The sequence below is a fragment of the Plecotus auritus genome (genome assembly GCF_963455305.1).
Source record: "Plecotus auritus genome assembly, chromosome: 8".
Lineage (NCBI taxonomy): Eukaryota > Metazoa > Chordata > Mammalia > Chiroptera > Vespertilionidae > Plecotus > Plecotus auritus.
Window position 1 is genome coordinate 173,792,808 of NC_137782.1, and position 17,161 is coordinate 173,809,968.

The window sequence follows — 17,161 nt, forward strand, 5'->3', positions numbered from 1 at the left end:
CGATGCCATGCACCCTCTGCACCACGGCTGCGGCAGGCGATGCCGTGCGAGCCTCGGGCTCCCGTGCCGCACCCACTAGTGCCGGGGACGGCGGGGCGGATGAGGGAGTCGGTAACAGCATCGCAATGGCAACAGTGACGTCCTTTTACCCTGGATCTAATTGGAGGAAACCCCGTGGCCAAAGCCGCAGCCTGCCGGCCAACCGAACTTGCCCAGGCCGACCCACCCTCCGAGCCTCCGCTTCCCCGCGCGCCCCGCCCCCCTCTGCCCCCTTCCGCGCGCTCAGGCCTCATTGGCCAGAGGCGGGGCGGGAGGCGGGACTCTCTGGCGCAACTCGGCGCGTCATTGGGCGGCGGGAGCGAGGGCAGCGGCGCGGCGGCCCGCCCCTCGGCTGCGGGCTAGGCTGAGACGGGAGGGTCCTCGACTAAAGCCAGGAGCGGATCAAAGTGGTGGGACTCGCGCCGCGGCCGCGGAGACGTGAAGGTGAGCTGCGGGGTCGTCCCGGGCCTCCTCGGGCCTGGCCGGGCCCCAGGGCAGGGCGGGAAGCCGGCCCCGGGGAGCCGGCGGCCTGGACGCCGCTCTCCTTCGGGACGGCTCCGGCGGGAAGGTGCGAGCCAACGGCCGCTTCCATCTTGGGCTGGGCTGGGTAGGGCAGGGCAGGGCGGGCGGGAGCGGCCGTTCTTCCTCCTCCTCCTCCTCCTCCTCCTCTTTCTCCTCCCGCCCCGGGCCGCCTCCGCCTGAGCCCCTCGCGTCCCGGGCGCCCCGCGGGGAGCGTGGGCGGGGGAGGGAAATTCAACTGTGCCGCGCGTGCGGGGACAGACAAAAGGGGCGGCGGCGGCGGGCGGCCCCGGGCGGCGGGCGCATTGTCTGACGGCGCCGCCCCCGCCCGCCCTCCCTCCCGCCCGCAGGCCCTCCGCACGCCTCCTCCGACCCGTCGGTGCTCGCCCGCGCTCCCCTCCGCGTCCCCATGGAGAAGACGGAGCTGATCCAGAAGGCGAAGCTGGCCGAGCAGGCCGAGCGCTACGACGACATGGCCACCTGCATGAAGGCCGTGACGGAGCAGGGCGCCGAGCTGTCCAACGAGGAGCGCAACCTGCTCTCGGTGGCCTACAAGAACGTGGTGGGCGGCCGCCGGTCCGCCTGGAGGGTCATCTCGAGCATCGAGCAGAAGACCGACACGTCGGACAAGAAGCTGCAGCTCATCAAGGACTACCGGGAGAAAGTGGAGTCGGAGCTGCGCTCCATCTGCACCGCCGTGCTGGTGAGTCCGCGCGGGCGGGCCGGCTCGGGGCGAGCGCTCCTCGTGGAGGGTTGCACGGGAGCCGGGGAGAAACGCCGACCCGGAGCGGGTGCGAGGGGAGCCTTGGCCTCCGGAGTGGGCTCTTCCCGTGGAGGCTGCCGCAGCTGCTTTTGCAGCGGGAGCAGGTCTTTCCCCGGGTTGCTGCCACCCCGTCGGGCTGGGAGACACCCAGGCGGGGTTCCCCGAGACCGGAAGTCGCCTTTCAGCTCGCCCGGGCCCCCCTGGGCCCGTGTGTAAGCAATGATGCCTGGGCTCCAGGCTGGGGCTGAGAGAAGGGGCAGGCAGGCGGGCAGGCACCCAGGCACCTTTTCCAAAGACACCCATGTACGTGTGAGGCTTGGCCCTGGACGTTTATTTTGAAAATCTGAACCGATAACTTCATTTTTCAAGCAAGAGCTTATCTGTTGAGCTTTTTCGCTGCTCAGAAGGCGGCGAGGGGGTTCAGTCCATGTGGGAAAGGCGCAGCTCAATCTAAAGGGAAATTCCGTGTTTGGTAACCTTTCCCCGCTGTGAAAGCACTGACGGAGGGACTTGCGTTGCTCTCCGGTGCGGGGCAGCCAGGAAAGCTCTCCAGGTTCCGAGCTGCCCGCACTGGGCAGCGGTGGCTGCTGGTGGAGTGGGTGAGCGCTGTGATTCACCCTTCTTCGCGAGAGGGAACACTTTTCGCTCTGTCATTGCATGGATCTTTTGAGCAAAGATAAGTTTTTGAAATTGAAGTACCAGCGCAATATCCTGGAGTGTTTAACTTCTCTCGCCTATTTCCTAATACAATAAATAATGTGATCCGAACAAAATCATGGAGATAGCTGGTGAAGGGGCAAGAAGGCATTGCCGGGTGTGCGCTAAGTGCCTTAGTTAGGAATCATTCGCTTGCGTTGTCCTCATCTATACCTTCTTAGCTTCCACTGCCTGCCTGGCATAGGGGCGGCACTTAGATAAAAGCTTTCCAACCCAATGGCTGTGTTCATGAAATTTACCAACTTGAAAGTGATGATAGACTCCAATGGCATCATGCCATTGACAACACGGGTCTGTTACCAAGGGAAGGCTCATAGAATTCCAGATGGTAAAGGGAGCTTTTCTGGATTTGTGGGGGCTCCGGTAGCATATTTCAGTCTCTGGTTCAGTGATTACTTCCCAGTGTGTGATTTACCCTGCAGTCATTCCGAACTACCACAAAATTGTTTCCTGTTCTCTAGCAAGTTAATTCTGAGCCAACGGAATATGTTTTTAACCTATGGCTCTTAAAATTTTAGTATCGATGATGGCATAAGTGGAGAAGAGTTTTGCTTAATTGCTAAGTCACTTAGTATAAAAAAATTGCCCTCCCCTGAAATTAGGACAATTTTTTATATACGTGAAATAGAAGAGTTTAACTTTATTAATCTGAGGCATAAATAAAATGTTTTTATTGGTAAAATGGCCTGAGTCTAATTGTGACGTACTGGCCAACCTATCATAAGAATCCTAGGAAAGGCCACCTTCCATTTGACAACTGTGTTTGAGAGCTTGGCTGTGCAAGGCCCTGCTCTAAGCAGCATGAGGAAGAACAAAGCTGAGAGCCATGGTGTTTGTCCTCCAAAACAGGCGTGAATGTGAGAAATACAGAACATAAAGAACAGAACTCCCATAAAACGGTTTTGAACAAGCTATGTGTAGTGTGTGTGTGTGTTTTAGTATATTTTTATTGATTTCAGAGAGGAGGGGAGCGGAGAGGTAGAGAGAGAGAGGTAGAAACATCAAGGATGAGAGAGAACCCTAGATCTGCTGCCTCCTGCTCGCCCCCTACTGGGGATGGAGCCCACAACCTGGGCATGCGCCCTTAACAGGAATTGAACCTGGGACTCCTGCAGACTGACACTCTATGCACGGAGCCGAACCAGCTAGGGCTAGGTGTAGTTTTAAGGAAACAGAACCCCCAGGAAAGGCTTCCCCAAGAGTGGTTTTGGGAGTGCAAGTTGAGGGAGGAGGGTAGCGGGGAGGGTCAGGATTCCAGGCAGAAGCAATAGACGGCACAGGCTGACTCAGGGAAGAAGGTTCTGTGGGACGGGAGCGGAGTACGCCTAGAGCTGCTGCAGGAGAAAAGCCTGAAGAAGGGAAGAGCCGCCTGAGAATGAACGCCAGGGGGTTTCCTCATTTGGGCGACGAGGGGAGACATTGGAGATTTCTTCATGATTTTTGAGTGGCGTGGCTTGGCAACATCCAGAGCTCGTGGTAACGGGAAGGAGTGAAAGCTGCCATTTCTGCACGTGGGTGCTGTAGCGAGCTTTTCCTTTTCCTTCGGGGAACAGGAAGGAGAAGATGGTGTGGAGGAAGGAGGTGAAACTCCTTATAGGAGACCGTCATAGGAACAGAGGAGAGGCAAAATTTTGGTCCTAAAGAGCAGCGGTTCTCAGCCTCCTCTTTCTCTTTCATAGAGTAGGTTGGGGGTGGGATTATTTGAACTATTTACTCACAATGAACTTGGTGGACAACTCTCAACCCTTTTGATAAGCACTGTATTGAGAGGCTCCTGAACTGTGAGGGCAGGAAATATATTACAAATCCAAATGAGTAAAGAGCAAAGGCAGTTAAAAGGGCCCAAATGAGCCCTAGCTGGTGTGGCTCAGTGGATAGAGCATTGGCCTATGGACTGAGGGGTCCCAGGTTTGATTCTGGTCAGGGCACATGCCTGGGTTGTGGGCTTGATCCCCAGGAGGGGGCATGCAGGAGGCAGCCCATCAATGATCCTCTCATCACTGATGTTTCTGTCTCTATCTCCCTCTCCCTTCCTCTCTGAAATCAATAAAAATATTTTTAAAAATTAAAGGGCCCAAATGACCAAACTCTTCGTAGATTATACCAGATGTTAGAGAATATTTTACCAAGTTGTCTCTGTGTCCCAGTGTCATTGAAACCAGAGGGGGTTGGGCTAAAATTTCTAGGTCTCTTCCAATTCTGATTTTTTGGGGACTATAACGTTATATAGGCCCTCGCCGTTTTGTAAAGTTCCGTTTGGAGAACATATGAACGGTATATGAAATGTTGAAACACTAATAATGACTTCAGTGAAATGGCTTCAGGGAGGGGTGTACAGACATCATTGGTAATCCTAATTCAACCAACAGCAGTTTCCTTGCACGTGTGAGGTGTCTGCGGGTCATTAAGAACTTGGGTAGAGGTGTGGGCAAACTGATGAAATCAAAGGGATCCGCAGAACCCTCTGGGGCTTAGGAACAAACTCTCCTGTACAAGACGACGGCCTTGGAGTAGGGAGGAGGCAAGGTGACCTTTGTCTCAACCCCACGTTACCCTTCCATGTTGGTGGTCTTTCAGCAGGTTGCTTTGGTACAATGTATTTAACAGTTTCAGGAACCAAGGTCCATGTTCTGACTTTTCAAATAATCATTTAACACGGCATATAGAAACGGAAGTTGCTGTGTCAGAATGTAAAGGCTCTGTGTAAACTTTATTCAGTAATATGCTTGAATTTAGGTAAGTTATAAATTAATCCCTTAATGACAATGTGTAGTGCTGGTTATGATTTTGAAGTAAGACTGATAACATTATTTCTGATAGTTCATGAATCTTCATGTAATTTTATCGACATCATGGAAAAGTTAATGGGCTCTGGAATCAAGACAGATTGTTTTTGACTCATTGCTTCATAACCTTATAGTTTTGTAACAATGGACAAGTTTGTTGATCTCTCAGGCTCTGTTCATCCATAAATTAGTGATTATGTTGCCTGCTATTATAGGCTTGTAATTAAAATAATAACTGCCATTTATTGGGCAGTTACTGTACGCTAAGCACTATTTTAAGCACTTTATGTACTGACTTTGTTCCCATAAATTAGGTTTGATAGTGTTGTTTCTGTGTTCATGTTAAGAGGCCTAGGGCATAGGAAGTGAAGTAACGTGTTCAATCCCCCAGAGCCTGGTGAGAGGTAGAGCAGCTGTTGTGCCTCCACGTGAAATGGAACACGTTTGTCCCTCAACACATGGGAACTGACGGACGTGAACCTTGAACCTCAGTTTTGAGGAATTTGTACAGTTCAAGATAGATAAGACATGATGTTTGTAAGTTAAGAGGGAGGGGGGATGGCTCTGCTGGGGAGAAACTGCCAGAATCTGTAATTTTGAAGCCTGCTCATGTACAGAATATTGCAATAAAATACACCTTGACTTGTGGGCCTTTTTGGCTTTTAGACTGTAAGCTCCTTGAAGCCAAAAGTTGTGTTTTTGGAGAATGAAATGGAGTGGAATGTTGCATATATAGGCATATAAATGTAAGGCTAGATCCGTGCTTCTCAACCAGGGTAAATTTACCCCCAGGAGACACTGGGCCAGTTCTGGAGACAGTTTTTGATGGGTGGGGGCTACTAACATGGTGAGTAGAGGCCTGAACGCTTCTAAACATCATATGCATAGGGAAACCCCACAACAGGACTTACCAGCCCAGAATGTCAGTAATGCCGAGGCTGAGAACCTCGGAGCTAGTGAGCCAGGTCAGCTGCTAGCCAGCATTGGCCGAACCGTTTCCGTGGAGCTGGTCTTCCCCACAGATCTTAGCTCTCCGTCTACATTCTTTCTATCCAGATGAGCCGTCTTCCATGATCTCTTGGTCACGCGGGCCTTTGGCTCAGTTGAATTGGGCCGTGTGGTCCTAAATTATGTGTTGTATGCTCTAGTTTACTGACTTTGATTACGTGCCTGCCTCCTGGATGTTTGCTGCAGGCTTTACTTAGGGAAATGGAGAAACTTCTCAATGGTACAGGTGGTGAGGCCGTAACTATAAGGACCTCTGTAAACGTAATGTAAATGCTTTCTTATAGGACGGCCTTAGATTGCTGTTTGTAAATGTCAGGGGTGATTCTGGGAAATAAGTGAGAAGGTATATGGAACCATAAAGATACTGCTTTTCAGGTCAAACTTTTTTTTTTTTAATAAGTATATTCTAGAGGCCCGGTGCACAAAATTCGTGCAGGGGTGGGGTTTGGGTCCCTCAGCCCGACCTGCACCCTCTCCAATCTGGGAGCCCTCAGGGGATGTCTTACTGACGGCTTAGGCCTGCTCCCCGTGGTTTACTGCTCTCTGCGGACCTGCCTGCTCGACGTCACCGCAGGCCCTGCTGTCTGCTCTCTGCAGGGGCCTGCTTGCTCCTCGCCGCATCGAGGGCTAAAAGGACTGGGGGACTCCGGCAGGACTGAGGGGACTGGGCGCCCCCATCTTGTGGCTATGGATGCCGCCATCTTTGTGATGGTCAATTTGCATATTCCCTCTTTATTAGATAGGATTTTTATTTCAGAGAGAGGAAAGGAGAGCAAGAGAGAAACAGAAACATCAATGATGAAAAAGGATCATTGATTGACTGCCTCCTTTATACCCTCCACTGGGGATTGAGCCCAAAATCTGGGTATATGCCCTGACGGGGAATTGAACCATGACCTGGTTCATGAGTCAATGCTCAACCACTGAGCCACACTGGCCGGGCATCAGGTCAGACTTTTTAAGCCCAAGTAGCTTTCATTGATATTACTCATCTAGAATTAGTACTTTTATTTTCCCTCTTGTTTTGCTCATTCCACCACGCAAACACTTGAACACAGCTCAGAAAAGTTTTCTTTTAAAAACTGGAGAATTAGACATCTACAGTGAAACCTGTGTTAAGTGTTCTGACCTTTCTGCCTGGTACCGGTTTGCTAAGTATTTGGCAATATGTCTACTTTCAGTGCTGGCGTTGCCTCGGGATTCTGGTGGACAGCGAGGAGGTGAGAAGGTCCCCGTAAAGGTTCACGCACCCCTTAGTCAGAAAGTGCTCAAGCTGATTTGGGGGCTGATCGCAGAGACGGGTAGTTGGTTCTCGGTGGAGTCGAAACTTAGATTTGGGAAGGACTAAGTATTCCATTAACGCACTTTGGCTATATGAAAGTTAATTTCTAAGTAACTTAGCTTTTAACATATCATAAAAGTTATATATAATATTTAAACATCCAAGGACTGATATTGCACTAGGAAATGGTATATATTGAAGTGACTTTATCAAGCTACACTAGTCCCCCTAAGCCCCCTTATCCACAGGGGACACATTCCAAGACCCCCAGTGGATACCTGAAACCGTGGATAGTACCCAACCCTACAGAGACTGTGTGAGAACTTTATGGTTTCTCTTTAGCATGTTGAATTGCCAGCATCCCTTTCCCTGTGCTTTGGGACCATCAGTAAGTAAAGTAAGAGTTATTTGAACACAAGCATTGCGATCTGCCTGCCCGTCTGATGCTGAGATGGCTGCTCACAGACTAACGGGCAGGACGCTTATTCAGGGGAGACACTCTGGACAAGGGAGTGACATCCTGGGCAGGATGAAGTGGTGCAGCACAAGATTTCATGACAATACTGACAAAAGCATGCAATTTAAAACTTATGAATTGTTTGTTTCCGGAATTTTCCATGTAATATCTTTGGACTGGGGTTGACGGTGGGTAATTGAAATCAAGGAAAGCAAAACTATGGATAAGGGGGGTACTGCTGTACTGATGGCACCGTGGAAAACTTTATTTCCTCCTCCCCTTTCCCACACTTGCCAAAATATTTAAAGTTGTTGATTTTGATGAAATCCAGTTTTTTTTAGGTTGCTTGTGCTTTTGTTGAAATATCTAAGAAACCATTGCCTGATCCAAGGTCATGAAAGTTTACCCGGATGCTTTCACTGAGAGTTTTTTGTCTTGGCTCTTACATTATGGTTTTGGTTCATTTTGAGATCATTTTTGCAGGTGGTGTGAGGAAGGGTCCAGCCGTCTTCGTTCTTTTCATGTGGCTGCCCAGTTGTCCCATATGAAAAATACTCTTGATCTGAAATCTCAGCTTATGAAAGAATCAGAAGTGGTTTGGCATAAAAGTTAACTTAAGGAAGCCCTGACGGTGTTGCTCAGTGGATGGAGCATCGGCCTGCGGACTCAAGGGTCCCAGGTTTGATTCCGGTCAGGGGCATGTCCTTGGTTGCAGGCACATCCCCAGTGGGGGGTGTGCAGGAGGCAGCTGATCGATGTTTCTCATCGATGTTTCTAGCTCTCTCTCCCTCTCCCTTCCTCTCTGTAAAAAATCAATAAAATACATTTTTTAAAAAGTTAACTTAAGGAAAACTTCTAATTACCTCATTCTTTGTGCTCCAGCCAAATTGTTTACCCAAACACTCCCGTATTTTGCTTCCATCCCACCACTGCTTTCTCATTTGTAAAGCCTTTTCCCTTTTCTACATGTTGACATCACACCTGTCCTACAAGGTACAATTTAGGTGTCATTGCACTCATTCCAGAGTCAGTTAAAACTATAACTTAAAACGTTCAGATCTCTTTCCTTGCAGTTGCAGGTGGATGAGGTTAGCTGTGAACGCAAATCCAGCTTTTCTACTTTAGTGCTCCTTCCATTCCCACCGCCTTTTACTGTGAAGCCTTTTTCACCCCTTCTTCGGGGATCATTACCTCTGTCTCTGGGTTCCGTCTTGGATGGAAATGGTGGAGAATCAGGCCTTTATGCATCCTAGCTCTTCAACTAGAGCGGCTTGCTTTTCTCTCTTTTCCTAGGTGCTGGCTTTACTGTAACAGAGCCGGGGGAGGCAGTAATCACTGCTTTTAAAATTTCACAACCATCACCACGCCAGGTGGAGGCCACGCTCCTTCACGGGACGGGACACCTCCGGCTTTGGCCCGTCCCCAGCCTCCTTTCTCGCTGTCTCTTCCCTCCCTCCCTCTGCTTCAGCGGCGTGGCGCTCCCCAGGGCGCTCGTGCTGTGTGCACTCACCCTTTGCTCTGATTCTCTCCCCTAGAAGAATGTGCTGCTACACGAATGCAGCCTTTTCTTTCTCACCAAGGCTGCTCCTGGGGCCCAGTTCCGCCTTGTCTGGAGCGTGGCGGGGCGCTGCGTTCTCTTGTGGCCGTCTGCAATACCGTGTGCCCGCCTCGGATCTCCGCTGCTAAGCTGTGAAGGGTGTGTAAGAATAAGAACCCATTCCCTTCTGTACACAATGAGCAGTGCTTTATTTCCCATGGTCATGTTTGTGCTGCGCTCAGTAGTTCCATTGAGTATTCGCAGTAACCCGTTACATCCAGTAACAAGTGCAGACCAACTTCCCTACCGTGGCCTCGGAATCCTTGTTGACCCTGCCCCTTCATTCCCCTGTGCCTGTAACAAGGCTGGCAGGCCGGAGGCTGGAATAGAGGGTTGTATGTGATACAACAGACGTCAGTGTATGTGGCTTGGGCTGGCCCCAGATGGGAAGATTCATCTGTAATCATTGTGTGATTTCTGTAACAGAAATGGCTTCATTCGGTTTGTCACCGACTTACCGAAGACAGCTCATGTGAGAGTGCACTGCTGTCTTCACCAGCATGGCTATTTCCTATTTTTAATAGAGTTCTTAGGACAAGGCAGAGTTTGACCCATTTACTAAGCTCGCAAGGCGGTTTGGCCCATTTGAATTATCAGCACATCCTTTTTATTGGGTATCGAGATGTCTGTTCAGTCGGATTACTTAGGACCAACCTGAGATTTGACTTACTGTTTTGGTTGTTTCCCTTTAAAAAAAAGAAAAACTTGTTTTCCCACTGTCATTTGTCTTTTCCTTCGCAAATCAGTGGCTATGGCAGTTTCTGGGTACTAGTAAATTGCAAGTATCTAAGGCAGTGGTTCTCAACCTTTCTAATGCCACGACCCTTTAATACAGTTCCTCATGTGGTGGGGACCCCCAACCATAACATTATTTTCGCTGCTACTTGATAACTGTAATTTTGCTACTGTTATTGAATCGTAATGTAAATATCTGTGTTTTCCGATGGTCTTAGGCGACCCTGCTAGCGGTTCTCAACCTGTGGGTCGTGGCATTAGGAAGGTTGAGAACCGCTGCTGTAGAGCCTAAGACCATCGGAAAACACAGATATTTACATTACGATTCACAACAGCAGCAAAATGACAGTTATGAAGTAGCAGCGAAAATAATTTTATGGTTGGGGGTCACCACAACATGAGGAGCTGTATTAAAGGGCCGCGGCATCAGGAAGGTGGAGAACCACTGCTCTAAGGGAAAGGAAGTATGTGCCTTGGTTCTTTGTTAGTGCTGATCTGTCGGTGTTGGTAAATTATGGTTCCGTATTTGTCTTTTTTTGGCAGGTTGACATATTTAGAAAGTAGTTCCAGTGTCACCAGTGGGTGTGTGTATTCAAGTGTCTTCTGAACCTGTGTAGCTTAGCTGGAGAGTTGGGAGTCTTTGAGCAGAAGGTGCAGAACATTTCTATATTGCTAACAGTTCTCAGTTGCTAAGATATGGAAATACAGCAGACAGAGGTCAGAGACAAAGGACGGCATTGCCTTTATTTCTAATATCTGCTTGGGGGGAAGTAAGGGGACAAAGACTGAGTTTCCTTAATATTGGCACGTGACAGTCACACCCACTCCGTTACTCGTCAGAGGCCAAAACGCTCTTGTTGTGTGTCCTTACCGTTGCCGTTGTGGCCCAGGCCAAGGGGACAGACCCTGGACAGGCTGTAGCTGAGGTGGAAGACAGGATGAGCGTTCCCGTACAAAACCATTTTTACTGTTTTGGGGTTCAAGTGCTAATTGTTTAGGGGAGCAGAGGGGCTACTCTGTGCTTACTACAGGGCCATCCTAGCCCCTAAAAAGCACCCCTGTGCTGTAGCAGATGTTGATAGCCATACTACTCATTGGGGGTCATGTTGGGGGTCAGAGGACGTGGTGGAGCTAGAGAGCTTGTGGAGCAGGAGGAGAAAGCTTAGAAAGGTTTGGGGCAGGAAGACAGGTAAAGCTTTTCTCTCTGTTGAGAGCCGTGGGTACTTTGCACCTGTTTCTGCCCCTTCCCACTGCCTGGTTATCCCCTGGTGTTAGCTCCTTATTTTGCCCCCAGAAGTGATTAACCACTTTGCATAGACCACATGCGGCTCGAGAGCCGCGGTTTGCTGCTCTGTTGACTAATGAGTTTGCCGACCACTGGCATAGACTAATCTGACTTATTTTTACTTTCACTATAGCCACAGTGGCACATACCCCTTTGTGTCTGAGGAGTCCACATCAATTCTCTGACCATATGACAATTCATCATGACACATTAATTTATACTAAGTGTTTTGCTTTGTGTGTGTGTGTGTTTTAAGTTGATTTTAGAGAGGGATGGACGAAGAGAGAGAGAAACATTGATTCGTGTCTCCTGTATGCACCCTGTCTGGGGATGGAACCCACAATCTAGGTGTGTCCCCTGACCGGGAATCAAATCCTCAGCCCTCCGGTACTCGGGATGGTGTTCAACCAACCAGCCACACCAGCCAGGGCCATATTAGTTTTAATTAGTTTTTTTATTAAATGTATTGGGGTGACATTGGTTAATAGTAATTTGAATTTATTAATTTGACAAATATTCCAGCCAGTGTTGGGTTTTTGTCTTTTGTTACTTTTAGAATTATATCTCAAAAGTCGAACACTTTATAAAAGGTGGGTTTTAGTCTGCACAGATACGGATGTTAATTAACCCTTCTCCCAGGAAGGCATGGTCACATTTATGAGTGCTCAGAGTTTTAATAAATGGACGTTGGAGATAGGAAGGCCCGTTACCACTTTCTCAGGGTCCACATGAGTGAAACCATAGTGTGTGCTTATGTCCACGGTCTGTCCCCTTGACCTTACGGGCTTCCAGTCTAATTTGTTGGCACGCTGAGAGGGGAACTTAAAGAATTAGGAATTGGGTAGAGTCACGGTCTAGCCCAGTGGTCGGCAAACTGCGGCTCGCGAGCCGCGGTTTGCCGCTCTGTTGACTAATGAGTTTGCCGACCACTGGGATAGGGGCTTAATCACAAGGAACAACAACAGCCTGTAATTATTGGAATCGAGAGTCTGGGTCAGTGGTCGACAAACTCATTAGTCAACAGAGCGGCAAACCGCGGCTCGCGAGCCGCAGTTTGCCGACCACCGGCTAGCCATGTGTATTGCTTGCAGGCAGATGAGCATTTAGAAGATCGCTTGGTGCTCGCAGAGACAGAGGCAGTAGTTGGATGGTCCTAAAGACTGGACACTCCACCACCGCTGCATCCGGCCCCCGTACAGGTGCTCGTGGGAAGGCTGTTCGTGGACCCGAGTACCCCTTCTCTTCATAGTGCTGGGCCCACCCCCAAGAGCTGCTGTGTTTCTAGCTCCTCACACAGTGAGTGCCTGTGCTCTGCTCCTGGGAGTGCCACCTGAAGTGTTGGGGGGCCCCATTGTTGCTTCATCTCTTGTGCTGGCCCAGGATTGGTAATCATAGAAACAAGGTTGGATGTCAGTCAGTTAAGACTGTTCCCCACTCAGGTTGTGCTGTGGCGCATGGAAGGTAACCATATTGTATGGCACACGGGAAAATTGACACCACCCCCCAGCTTCACCCTGTGGTTATTATAGCCCAGGGGATTGGTATCTCTCTCTCTTTTTAAATGTTTTTATTGATTTCAGAGAGAGGGAGGGAGGGAGAGAGAGAGAGAGAGAGAGAGAGAGAGAGAGAGAGAGAAACATCAATGATGAGAGAGAATCATCGATCAGCTGCCTCTGCACACCCCCTACCAGGGGCTGAGCCCACAACCCAGGCATGTGCCCTGACCAGGAATCGAACTGGTGACCTCTCAGTTCTCCGAGCCACACTGGCCAGGCAGGGATTGGTATTGTACACCCCATACCAGGGACTGAGCCCACAACCCAGGCATGTGCCCTGACAGGAATCGAACTGGTGACCTCTCGGTTCATGGAGCCACACTGGCCAGGCAGGGATTGGTATCGCTTTACCATTTACGTTCGCCGGAAGCTCTGGGTTAGAGTTGATCCTGGAGGACCCTGGTGCTGGGCTTCACGTCCGTTCGTTAACAGGCCCTGGGGGTTGGGGCAGGGGATTCACATGCCCAGAATGGAATTGAAGGGCAGTTGGCAGCAGAGCACACAATGGATGAGAGAAGAAGAGCCCTAGAGCCTGGGAGCCCCGTGCAGTTATCGGATTGGGTGAGGTGAAATGATGCGGTTAACTCGGGTATAGGCATAGGAATGGGACTGGGAAGGTCTAGATTAAACACTGTGGCAGGTGAAATCGGTAGGGCGTGACAGCCCTGCTCGGGTGGGCAATGGGGGGAGATGAGTCAGAGGTAGCGCTGATGAGCCTGGGTAGCTAGGAACATTGTCCAGTCTAGACAGTATAGTCTTTCCTTCCTTCAGGGGTTCATAGTTAAGAAAGAGGAGCTATATGTTCCCCAAGTAATCCCTGTTTATTCGTCTGAGAAGTTCTCCAAACAAAGTCTGGACCTGCAGAAAATTTACATCCAGGGCTTGGATGATTATGAGGCCAAAGAAGCAATACGATTGCACCCAGATTTCTAACTAGGCCGCAGCGCCGAGTGCTTCTCCTAAGACAGAAAATTGAAGGGGGGGGGGGGGTGGGACTCAACAGTAGATTGTGTTAGAAAAGCAAAACTAACGTTTTCTTAAATGAGTAAGTTTCAAGTTCCAATGGCCTAGTTAGGTGTGTGTGTGTACAGTATACACTGAGTGGCCAGATTATTATGATCTCTGAACGCATAATAATCTGGCCACTTGGTGTATATCCTCCTATCTAATAAAATAGTAATATGCAAATTAACCATCACTCTGTCACACCCACAAGCCATGCCCACAAGCCAATCAGGAGCGAGTATACAAATTAACCCAGCCAAGATGGCTGCAGCCACGGAGAGAGCAGGAGGGAGACTTGGGTTTCCCTGGCAATGGAGGAAGCCAAGCTTACCGCACACCCTGGCAGGCCCAGGCCTCCGCTTAAGGCTACAAAGTTTCAATTATAGAAGATACATAAACCCCAACAGAAATGGCTGCGGCCACAGAGCAAGCAGGAGGCTTGGCTCCGCTCTAGGCTACAAAGTTTCAGTTGTAGAAGATAAATAAACCCCAGATACCAGGGCCTCCACTTGGGTTGCCGGGGGGGCGTGGCTGGCCTGCAAACCACCACAGGCCCCTCACCTAGGCCGCCCCACGCCCAAGGGAACCCCCACCCTGACCTGGGACACCCTTCAGGGCAAACCAGCTGGCCCCCACCCAAGCACCAGGCCTCTATCCTATCTAATAAAAGAGTAATATGCAGATTGACCATCACTCCAACACACAAGATGGCTGCCCCCATGTGGTCAAAGATCCTGCCCCCATGTGGACACAAGATGGCCACCACAAGATGGCCAGCAAGGGAGGGCAGTTGGGAGGGACCAAGCCTGCAAGGGAGGGCAGTTGTGGGCAATCAGGCCAGCAGGGGAGGGCAGTTGGGAGGGACCAGGCCTACAAGGGAGGGCAGTTAGGGGCGATCAAGCCTGCAGGGGATGGCAGTTAGGGGTGACCGGGCCTGCAGGGCAGGACAGTTGGGGGGGACCCAGGCCTGCAGGGGAGAGCAGTTGGGGGGGACCAGGCCTGTAGGGGAGGGCAGTTAGGTATGACCAGGCCTGCAGGGGAGGGCAGTTAGGGGCAAACAGGCTGGCAGGAGATCAGTTCGGCATCAATCAGGCTGGCAGGCAGAAGCTGTTAGGGGCAATCAGGAAGGCAGGCAGGCGAGCAGTTGGGAGCCAGCAGTCCTGGATTGTGAGAGGGATGTCCGACTGCTTATTTAGGCCCGATCCCACCGGTGGGCCTAAACGGGCAGTCGGACATCCCTCAACGGGTCCCAGATTGGAGAGGGTGCAGGCTGGGCTGAGGGACAACCCCCCCTCTGTGCATGAATTTCGTGCACCGGGCCTCTAGTCCTATATAATAAAAGGCTAATATGCAAATTGTCCCCTCGACCAGGAGTTCGACTAGCAGGCAGGCCGGCCAACTGCCCATGTCCCCTCCCCGTGACCAGGCTGGCCGGACCCCACCCATGCATGAATTCATGTACCGGGCCTCTAATATACACACACACACACACACACACACACCCCTCTAGTGGCCAGATTATTGTGCGTTCAGAGATCATAATAATCTGGCCACTCAGTGTATGTATGAGCACCTGGTCTGATCCTTAAGAGAAAGATTTACGTGGTGGTGCATGGTGATTGAGATTTATATACTAAGCATGATACTGAGCAATGTGTATTCACTTATCTAACCTTCACAACTACCCCATAAGTAGGGATTGTCCTTCCTTCTGTTTTATAGGTGGATAACTGAGGTACAGAGCTGTAAAAGTAAATTGCCTGGCTAGGTTTGGGGCGGATTGGTGAGTAATTACCATGTAGGTAATTGGTTAGATCTTGCCGATAAAATCTCAAATGGCCCTGGTCTGAGTGCTCAGTGGTTAGAGCGTTGGCCCACTGAAGGGCCTCGGGTTCGATTTCTGGTCCAGGGCACATACCTGGGTGCAGGTTCCATCCCCGTCCCCAGTGGGGCGCATTCGGAAGGCAACCAGTCTATGTGTCTCTCTCACATCCATGTTTCTTTTTCTCTCTTTGCCTCCCTCCATTCTTCCCCTCCTCCTCCCCCCCAAAATCAATGGAAAGATACTCTCAGGTGAGGATTAACAACAAAAAAATGTCAAGTGAACCCACATCTTGTCAGTTATCTTCAAATGGATAGTAGGCTATGGAAGTATTTGCGATCCTTGATTGTTCCAATGAAATATTTCCTCCTGGTAGCAGATTATAGTTGTCAGATTTTAGCAAGCGTGGCTTTAAAGGCAGACCCTTACTTGATTAAAGAAAAAAACATAAATGTCCTTAATTTTATTTATTTTTAAATGTTCTTATTGATTAGAGAGGAAGGGAGAAGGATCGAGAGAGAGAAACATCAATGAGAGAGCAACATCTATTGGCTGCCTCCTGCACGCCCCCTACTGAGGATCGAACCAGTGACCTCCCGGTTCATGGTTCGCCACCAGCCACCAATCCACACTGACTGGGCTGTCCTTAATGTTAGATAATCCTCTAAGAGGTTGGGAAACATGTGCATTAATAGCCAACTCAGTCCTTTCACACAGCTAACACAAGGAACTGTGAAACACTGCCCTCTGTGGACATGAAGCAGCACATGTAGTCACCCACCCTCTCCTAGGGACCCCGTGTCACTCCTGTGGGCAGAGGGAACCGCACGGATTATGGCCAGAAATCTTTTAGTTACTTGCTATTTAGTTGCGGTAATTATTCTAATTGGTGACTTCTCTTTGATTCCATTATTCCTTACTACTCTATAAAGATGCTTTCAGGAAAGGCCCGAGTGGGAACTTCTGTCTTCGTCTGAAAATGTCTTTACTTTGCACCTGCCTTTATACGGTGCCTTTAATTGGCTGTAGAATTCTACTGGACAGTAGTTTTCTCAGCACTTTGAAGATGCTGATGGTTTCTGATGAAAGCATAATGCCGTTTCTTCCTTTACAGGTAACACGTCACTTGGTTGCTTTTCGGTGGGGGGGGGGGGGGGGCGTGTCATCCTCGCACAGGGGCCGTGCTAATGTTCCACTTCCAGTATCTGTGCTGCCGAAGTGAGCCCTCGGGTGCTTTACGGGTTTTCTTGTCTTGGCATTCTACAGTTTTTCGTGGTGGTCTAGGGATGAATTTATTTTTCTCTTCCTTGGGATTTACTGTGCTTTTCCCCAAGGAAAACTATCTTCATACGATTACCATGAGTCTCCGCCATTCTCTCTGAATTACATCTCTCCCTCATCCTTTCTGTTCTCTCCTCTGGAGTTTGTATTGCCTGCTATCTTAGGTGACGGATCAGACATTGCTTCCTAATTGCATCTTTTGACATAGCCACATTTTTTTCCTTCTGTGGTATTCTCAAGTGTTTTTTCAAACTATGCCTTCCGTTTTACCCATGTTCTGTGGGGTTTTTTGTTTGTGTTTTTGTTTTT

At 49.8% G+C, this 17,161-nt stretch overlaps 1 protein-coding gene across 1 annotated transcript in view; it reads left to right on the forward strand.

Annotated features, from left to right (window-relative positions):
• Nucleotides 1-343: 343 nt before the first annotated feature.
• YWHAQ (tyrosine 3-monooxygenase/tryptophan 5-monooxygenase activation protein theta) overlaps nucleotides 344-17,161 on the forward strand; it is a 29,659-nt gene continuing 12,841 nt past the window's right edge. Inside the window, exons 1-2 of the mRNA XM_080684022.1 lie at nucleotides 344-483; nucleotides 909-1,261. Of these exons, the coding sequence (XP_080540148.1) occupies nucleotides 968-1,261 (294 nt within the window). The 5' untranslated portion in view covers nucleotides 344-483; nucleotides 909-967. The remainder of the gene's footprint in view (nucleotides 484-908; nucleotides 1,262-17,161) is intronic.